Source organism: Solanum tuberosum, unplaced genomic scaffold, assembly GCF_000226075.1.
Source record: "Solanum tuberosum cultivar DM 1-3 516 R44 unplaced genomic scaffold, SolTub_3.0 scf00047, whole genome shotgun sequence".
Classification (NCBI taxonomy): Eukaryota; Viridiplantae; Streptophyta; class Magnoliopsida; order Solanales; family Solanaceae; genus Solanum; species Solanum tuberosum.
This window is the reverse complement of record NW_006238973.1, coordinates 130,433-140,068: the sequence shown is the minus strand read 5'-3', so window position 1 is coordinate 140,068 and position 9,636 is coordinate 130,433. Positions and strand designations below refer to the sequence as shown.

The following is a 9,636-nucleotide window of genomic DNA, read 5'->3' as shown; positions in this document are numbered from 1 at the left end:
TTTTAAGTAGAGTCTCCACCACCACCCAAGAATGTTCCCTTTCCATGAGGGCAAGGCAAATAAGAGTAAAAAGAATGACTCATTTGAGTGGCACACAACTTTACCTACCAAACAATATGTACAAAACTTATGCAACAAGAGAAATCAAATGCAAAAAACTCCTTTACCTTTGCTAAATCCAAAAGTTACATTCTACTTTTTTTCCCTATGCTTCTGATGAAAGAATAATTGAATGAGCTAAGGTGGTCACACTATACACCCCCTCCCCGTCCCACTCCAACCACAAGTCCTAATAAATACCACTAATCATTTAAATATCTCTTACACAAGTTTTCTAAAATTCTATGTGTTCATCAACAAAAAAGATAGTGAAGAAGTGATAAACAAAACAAAAAACATTTTTGGGGCAAAAAATGGATTTTTCAAGTAATACTAATAAACCATCAAAAATTCTTGTGGGAATTTCTTTGGATGTTGAAGAAAGTAAAGAACTTATTTCTTGGGCAATTAGAGTTTTAGCCAATCCTAATGATACCATTATAGCACAACACATTGTTGGTAAGTTTAATATTTTCCTTTCAATTATAGCCACAATTTTAATTTGTTATTATTTTTTTTTTTGTATTGTGTGATATGTCTCACTTGGGAAATTAGAGATTTAGCTAATCCTAAGTATACAATTATAGAACTACACATTGTTAGTATGTTTATTTTTCTTTCAATTATAACCACAATTTTTATTTTGTGATATTTTCTTGTTTGTTTCCCCCTTAAGTGTGACAATGACCCTTGGAGAATGACACGTGTGACTTCTATTAAAATGTTTTTTATTCTTAAACCAATCAAAAAGAAGATAAAGAAAGACAAAAAAAAATAAAAATAGGAGGGATCTTGATTTTTATACATCTCTTTGTGGAATATTTTCAACATTCTCATATGTAACATGGAAGCAGCCGTCCTTCAAAGTTAGCAAAACAAGTTTTTTTTTTTTTTTTTTATGTTTTTCCAAAAAAAAATGTAGCTTTTTTTAATCCGAGAATTTGTATAATGTATTGATTTTCTTTTTAAAAATTTTGGTCATTGATGAAACAGTGGCAACAGAGAAAAGCAAGAGATTTGGTGATCAAAGGAAAGAAGAAAGCAAGAAATGGCAATCTATATCAAAAAATCAAACTCAAATTCGAAAGGCAAAAGCATTTGTTATTTCTATGATGGGAGAATTTACAAAAACATGTCAATATAAACAGGTAGCTTCTCAATCTTATTATCTTGTTGTTGTTTCTATTTGTTGCTATTGCCTCTTTTTCGATGTTTGTTTAGTCGAACATCTTTCAAAACAATTTATCTACCTTTTCAAAGGTAGAGGCAAGAACTCCATAAAATCTACCTTCTCTAGACCCCACTTGTAAAATTTCGTATACTCTACCTTCTCTATACCATGTACCCCACTTGTGCATTTACACTGAATTTGATATATTGTTGTTGTTGTATAAACAGGTATAACACTTGTATTTTTCAAGAATTTTTTTGCTTTATAAGTTTTAAGAAATTATTCTCCATCGTTTCGATTACAATAATAATTACATTTCAATCCCAGACTTCATTAGGGTTGATCATTGTAAAAATTCCCTATATTGACCTTTATTTTCCATGTTGTCCACCTAAACTCACCTTTATCCAATTTTGCTTCTAGACCGCAGATTCTCGTCACATAAAGTCAAATGCTACCTATCAAGATTTTTTTTATAGTCTAAACTCAAATCCGAGAAGTCTAATTATCTTACTCCAATTAATATTATAAAACGTCTTGTCATTTCTATTGATTTAATTTATTGAAAAAATTTCAGGTAGGTTTAGAGGCAAGAGTTGGTTTTAGTTCTAATCCAGGGAGAGGTTTAATTAAAGAGGCTAAAAGTATTCCAGCTGATTATCTTCTCATTGGTGGCAAAAAGAATAAAACTTGCAGGTAACTTTAATTTACTCTAAGAAATTAACTTTGATACACTGACAGTACCAAAAATAAATAATCTTTTTTCGTTTGCATGTCATTATTAGAAACACATGAATTTTCGATGACCTTTTTATGAGATTTGTCATAATTGTGCTCGTCGAAAATTGTTTTGACAGCTTCACATTTTCGATGATGTTCTGATAGAAATATTCATCGAAAATTTGCACATTATTAGTATTTTGTATTCTTAAAAGACACTTATTGTTATTTATTTTTATTTTTTATATATTTTTCAGATATCCATTCACAATTGCAAAGTATTGTTGTGAAAGAGTTCCAGATAATTGTTCACTAGTTGTGGTAGCTAGAAAATCAGGGCAACCACCACCACATAACATTCAATCCAATTCCATTCGAATCCAAGGTAATTCAGTTTCCTATCACACAAAAATTAAGATGATTTTACGTATTGTCACTGAACTTTACTCATCACAATAATAATAAAGTCACAGAACTATATATTTTATCACGTCAAAGTAACTAAATTTTACCTACTATAACAATTAAGTCACTATCGCACACTTTTTTTTCACATCAAAAAAGGCAACTTTTATCAATCATAACAAGTCATAGACTTTACCCACTATTACAGTAAAATCACTTCTATCGTTATAGTGGATAAAGTTCCGTTACCATTCTATTACAGTTGATACAATTCAGTTATTTTAATGCGACAAAAAATAATTGTGCCATGACTTTACCTCTATATAGTGTATAAACTTTTCTTATTTTAATGTGAGTACGTGACTTTAAAAAACTCGTGATTTTACTGTTATATTATACTGAATAAATTTCAATAGTCATACGTGAAATTAACGTCAGAAATAAAACTTGTATGCAGAAAATCATCAACCTAGTACAAGATGGCTTAAAGAAAATAATTCCCCTTCTTCAGAAAAACAACTTATTACAAGGAATTCACCAAGAACTGTACTAAATGGTTGTGAAGGAGAAGAAAATAGTTCAAGTTTTGGTGAAAATTCCATCACTAAATCTTCAATATTATCATCATCATTAGTGACTAAGGATTTCAAATATCAACAAGATCATTTCAAGAAACCAATGTCTCCATTGAGGCGAATTTCGTCTTTTTTACGTTCACCTTTTGATTCGAGCTCAAGGAAGAAAAGTTCAAGATTTCAAAATGAGGAAAATAAACCAATGTCTCCATTGAAGTGTTTTAGCTATGCGGAGATTGCAAGTTCTACAAATTATTTCCATCCAGGTTTGTGTTCTTCATGTGTAATATATATTAGTATGTCTTTTACCTCTTTCGGAAAGGATCTTCACATAAATAGCTCGACAGATTTACTGTTAAATTTTTCTAATCGATATATATATATATATAGATTATATATTATTTATGCACAATGATACATATGTTATACATGAATTATATACATATATTTGACCAAATGGCCTTTTAAGGCTACTCTTTGAATTATGTCCCCCTTAGTCCAATGGGCTAAGTTTAGCTTTTTAAATTAAGGGAAATTTTTTCTTTAAAATAGTACACAATGAAGGGTATTAGTCTTGAACTTTTGACTCCGGTTAACAAAATTAATTTAAAATATGATCTATGTTGCCTATCTGGCATAATTAGTTGTAGTTGTACTATGTGCATAAGTTATTTTTGTCTATGCGGCGGGAGATTAGGTAAAAGTTCAAGATCACCCTTATTAAGGTCACGTTGCAAAGCATTGTATACCGCAACCCTTATGTGTTGAACCTAAATAAAATAGTAAGGATATATATAATGTTTGGGACTAGACGTAATTATTATGTTTGGGACTGAGATGTAATTATTATTTGGGGAAGGAAAATAAACCCCTTAATTAAATCATGAATTTAATTAATTAATGGTATAAAATTTCAATTTTGTGAAATGTCATTGATTTATTTCTTCTTTTTGTAGAGAATTTAGTGGGACAAGGAGGATACTCAGATGTATATAGAGGAGATCTTGAAGATGGAAGAAGAATTGCAGTAAAAAGATTAGCAAAAGACAGCAATAATATGAACAAAGAAAAAGAATTTCTAATGGAATTAGGTGTAATTAGCCATGTTAATCATCCAAATACAGCAAGTTTAGTTGGTTATTGCATTGAAAATGGATTCTATCTCATCTTCAAATTCTATCCCAATGGCACTCTCTCTTCAGCATTACATGGTATGCCTTTTAACCTAATTTACTCTTTTCATTTCATACTAGTTATATCGATTATGTAGTTAAACAATAAAATTAATTCACGTTAATCAAGTTGAATAATGCATGTTCCACTATATTACTATTGTTGGCTTATTTGCTATGTCTACCAGCTAGTGAATCATATCCAGTATTAAAATTTGATTGGACAAATTAATGATAGATCATCGGAGAACAATTTGTTAGCTAGCTACTAGCATTTTCTACATATATATATATATATATATATATATATGGTTTTTTGTATGCACACCATGATCTTGTTAGGGGTGAATTCGTAATTTTAACCAGATGGATTCAAGTTTTCAACTTTTAAAACTTATAATACCTTCCAAGTAATGGCGTTTAATAAATCGTTATTTCACCTCTGCAAATATTGACAACATTGTATAATTTTTACATATATTATATAAGGGATTTGGAACATTTTACGTTGACCATCAATTTTTGACTTTTTTTTTTTGGCTTCTTTGTAGGAAAATCAAATAAATCACTTGAATGGCCAATGAGATATAAAATTGCCCTTGGAATTGCTAGAGGTTTACATTATCTTCACAAATGTTGTAAACATCGTATAATACATCGTGATATCAAAGCATCAAATGTTCTACTAGGACCAGACTATGAGCCACAGGTACAACTCATAAAGCATGTTTTTTTCGCAATTTTTATCGGGCTTTCTGTATATTTACTAACTCTTCTATCGGGTAAGATTCAAAAAATAGCCATTTTCGAACTTGATTTGAAAAATAACCAAATATTCAAAAGTCATTGAGAAATAGATACGTTTGGAATTCATGAGACCATAATATTGTCCTAGTCTCATGAATTTCAAATTTTTAAAAAGGTGAAATTCTATTACAATATCGTAGATAAAATATACAAGACTTTGTCAAAGTTTCATTTTTTCGTAAGTTTGAAATTAATGTAAGTGTCAAGGATTAAATAAAGTCATGAATATGTCCTGAATTTTTCACTTGTTTAAGTTCGAATTCTACAATAATTATCATGGTGTTTCTACATCAAAAATGATTATTTTTCAACAAATTTTCAAACATTGGCTATTTTTTAAAAACTAATCCGAAAGGTGGCTAGCTCCTGCAATCATTACCCTTCTACTTTTTTTTTCCTCTTATATTCTTAAAATAGACTATCATAGAGTTTCACATTTTTTTTAAGTTCAAAATCTATGGTCATACGTGTCATAGATTTAAAATACATAACAATATCGTGATATTTATTTCTATATCAAAACTGATTAATTTTTTAATGAATTTTCAAATACTGATTATTATTTTTTCGAAAAGTGGCTAGCCTCTATAATTTCTACTTTTGTACCAACATGGAAGATTGAACGATGATTTATTTTTTTTATTTCTCACCCGATGTCCGGAGCCCACATTAGAGCCCTGACTAAATTCGAATTGTGCACTGCGAGAGTCATTCGGGGGTGGGAAACCAAAAAAAAAAGAAAGATGAATGAAAAGTTTCTTCTTTTTTATATATCATTTTTCATCTTCTTTTTTTTTTTTTTTGAGAAGATATCAGATTTTGGGCTAGCAAAATGGCTACCAAATAAATGGACACACCATGCTGTAATTCCAATTGAGGGCACATTTGGATATTTAGCACCAGAATATTTCATGCATGGAATTGTGGATGAAAAAACAGATATTTTTGCATTTGGAGTTCTTCTTCTTGAAATTATTACTGGTAGAAGGCCTGTGGACTCATCAAGACAAAATCTACTTTTATGGGTAAGTTTTATTTATTCCTTTTAACGCTATTTTTTTAGTTCATTTCAAAAAGAATATTTAATTTAAACCTTATTTTTAGTATTAGCAAAAAGCTTCTATAATCACATATACATATATTATGCCATATGTAAGATCATAAGTTTCAAAAAAATTTACACTTACAAAGATGTTATGGTATGTTTATGTTCACAAGTTTCAAAGGTATTACTTCTCCTGTCACAATTTGTGTGGAGGAGTTTTAGGGACATGTGCACAACTAATTAAATAGAAACTAGTATCGGATAAATTTTGTAGTTAAACAACACTTATTGTATTGAGTGATGGATAATTATGAAATTTGGTTAGCTACGAACAAATTAGCGTCGAATAATTGCAACTTCTTCTTTTTTGTAGTATCAGTTTAAGAAAGAAAGAAAGAAACATGACTTCTAAAACTTATAGTTTAAAACGATTAATATATATTTGTATGGCTATAAATCAATCATACTATTAAGGATAATACGAGAAGTTTAAAGTAAAATTATTTCTAAAGAAGAAAGTACGTGTTGCGTTTTTTTTAACAGACTAAAAAAAAAAGTACGCATATGAATTGAAACGGAAAAGTACTTTCTTTATTAAATACTATTTACACTTTGTGCTTAGTCAAATATGTTCTCTAAATTAAAACGGAAAAAATAGTTTGTTGTTGATTTTTACTTTATTTGGAATTTCTTGAAAAAAAAATCTAATGAAAAAGACAACAATATCTTGGATATTGGTCCATAGATTTAATAACAATAATAATTGCTCTCAGAAAAATCCCATTGGCTTGTCTTTTTAACCCTTTTTTTTCTTACTAAGTTGGATATGAAAATGACGTGTGATCTAATGGAGGCAAAAAAAAATCTAAAAATTATAATTTTTCAAGAAATATATTTTGATATTTTTTTCAAAAATAAATAAATATGAAGGATGATAAGATATTTATAAACTTGTATTTGTTATGTATATAATTTATTCGATATTTTTTTCTAATTAACTGCTAAAATGTTACTCTCTATTTTTAAGGCGACACCCTTGATGGAAGGTGGAAAATTAATTGAATTAGCAGATCCAAAGTTGGAGGGTGAATTTAATATGGACGAATTGCATAAAATGGTTCTTACAGCTTCATATTGTGTAAGACAATCTTCAGTATGGCGCCCGTCAACGACTGAGGTAAAATACTATATTTATATCGTGATTAGTTATATAGTATAATGTCTCAGTCTCAAACAAATTATGATCGGTTATATTTTTTTTCTTAATTTTAGGTGTTAGAATTGTTGAGATATGGGGATGATTCTGAGGCAGCAAAAAGTTGGAGAATACCAAAATTTACAAGTGATGAAGTTAATGATTACTCAATGGTTTTTGGATATGATCTTCCTTCTGATTTAATTTTAGAAGACCTTTTCTAATCTTTAGTTTTCATCATAATGTTGAATTATTTTTCCTCATTTTTTCCATAGATTTTCCACTTATTGTTTAGTGTATTATGGCTTTTTTTCACTCTGTATCCGTTACTATATTAGAGCTTGAGTATTTTGAATTCACGTCACGTAGAGCCTCATTTAGAGGAGAAGCACTCCCTATCTTTATATTCAAGATTCAAACTCGAGACCTCTGATTTATGGGAGGCGCAATCTCATTCACCGCACCATATTTTTTTGGTGGTAATGTATTATGATTTGAATATATATATATATATATATATATAGGTTTTTGGTTAGTACCCAATTGCAAATTGCCATGTGTAATAGATCAAAACATAAGAGTAGAGAATATTTGTAATCAAAGTACTCTAATAAGGTACTTAAATTGATAAAAGACATTTGATGTGTTTGATAAGCAATTTACTGCTAAATACTAGTATTTCCTTTAAAGATATTTAAGTAAATAAGCTAAAATATATATTTATAAGTTAATTTGACTAACTTATAAACCTCGGCAAACACCTTTTAGATTTTTCATCGATAGCCAAGTCGACTATCCCCCGCTCCACCCCCTACCCACCCCAAAAAAATGCACAATCTCATGTGGGAAAAAATAACATTATGTATATAACATGAGATGATTTCTTCTCATCTGTTCAATTCTAGGTGAACAAAGTTACTTGGTACCTGTACTAGTAAGAGATAGTAGGCACTCCGAAAAATAGTCACGATGCATGTAAATTAACTGATACACTATGATTACAGCAACAACGATAACAATATACCCAGTATAGTCCATCAAGTGAGATATGATGAGGATAAAGTATACTCAATCGAATCTCTACCTCAAAGATAGAGCACTTATTTTTGATACACCATGATAATATATAAAACAAATAGGGAAAAAGGACAAATATAGCCCTAAACCATCGTAAATAGTATGCAGATACCTTCCGTCATACTTTTGGGACATTGGTGCCCCTGCCGTCCAAAAAATAGAGCAATATATGTCCTTCACTCTAACGGAAGACTAAATAGGGACACATGGCGCAATCTTATCCGTCAATCCGATATTTAATAAATGTCGGGTCGATGGATAAGATTATGACACGTGTATATCTGTTAGTATAAAGGGTATATATGCTTTAGTTTTTGGATGGCAGGGGCACCAATGTCCCAAAAGTATGACGGAGGGTATCTGCATACCATTACGATAGTTTGGGGTATATTTTTCCTTTTTCCCTAAAAAATAAAAAAATAAAAAGTGCTTGATGGATTTCAGACAAGAGAGTAGAAATTGGGCCAAAATGTCTTGTTGGTAAGATGGCAATTGGAGAAAGTGAAATGGGAGATCAACTTGTTGTTCTAAAATGGGCCATTTATTGGGCCTACATAACACGTGAACTTCACGAGCTAGCCTCGTGTATTTGGGCCCACTTTCTCCTTCTCCTGTCAATTCTATAATGTCAACAAAAGTGATAAGAGACAAGAGGATTTGGCTATTTTTTGCCATTTAGTAAATGGCTCTCTTTTTATTTCTCTTATTTTTATAACGGCATAATACATAAATGTATCATTTGACTTGTCATCATTTATTTATGTCCTTCAACTTTGAATGTACACAAATAACCATTTAAACGAGTATAAAATTGAACAAGTAAACACATGAGTCTTACACGGCATAATACACGTAAGACATAATTTTTCATATAAGACGTGTGTGTTTATTTGTTCAATTTCATACAAATTTAAATATCTACTTTGTGCATACTCAAACGAGGGCATGATTGTGGAATGAGGTGCAAATGCTAGAAGAAGGTCTGATAATTTATTTGTAAGATTGAATATAATATATGCTAAGGGGCCATATGACAAAATATTAGATTTGAGCGTATCAATTTCTGGAAGGACTATATTTGTACGACTTTAATAATAGGAATAAAATATAGATATTTAGTAAATTACTACTATTTTTTATATCATTAGATTAAACAATGAACTTTTTAGACCATAGTCTCAAAGAGAATTTCAGTAGTTTGGTAAATTAATGACTATTTATTTTTTGTAATTGATGAACCTTTAAAATTACTGTCTAAAGATTTTTTTAAGCAAACTGAAAATTTTATGAGAAAATATTATATATTGATATCAAATATTAAAAGTTATTGCCAACGCTAAAAGATAGTCTAATATTTTATTTGTCAGATC

General features: G+C 29.8%; 1 protein-coding gene across 1 annotated transcript; it reads left to right on the top strand.

Annotated features, from left to right (window-relative positions):
- Positions 1-386: 386 nt before the first annotated feature.
- On the top strand, positions 387-7,504 carry LOC102604262 (probable receptor-like serine/threonine-protein kinase At5g57670). The gene is made up of 10 exons (XM_006343636.2): positions 387-558; positions 1,093-1,247; positions 1,848-1,966; positions 2,248-2,375; positions 2,853-3,236; positions 3,927-4,181; positions 4,694-4,851; positions 5,759-5,974; positions 7,022-7,171; positions 7,267-7,504. Exons 1-10 carry the CDS (start codon positions 414-416, stop codon positions 7,411-7,413), a joined length of 1,857 nt encoding a protein of 618 aa, XP_006343698.1. The 5' UTR covers positions 387-413; the 3' UTR covers positions 7,414-7,504.
- Positions 7,505-9,636: the final 2,132 nt, after the last annotated feature.

Excerpts from the sequence above, each read along its gene's own strand:
- LOC102604262 (XM_006343636.2), top strand. The coding sequence starts at position 414 with ATGGATTTTTCAAGTAATACTAATAAACCATCAAAAATTCTTGTGGGA. Across the intron at positions 559-1,092 it reads TATAGCACAACACATTGTTG|TGGCAACAGAGAAAAGCAAG; the intron begins GTAAGTTTAATA and ends TTGATGAAACAG. Across the intron at positions 3,237-3,926 it reads TACAAATTATTTCCATCCAG|AGAATTTAGTGGGACAAGGA; the intron begins GTTTGTGTTCTT and ends TTCTTTTTGTAG.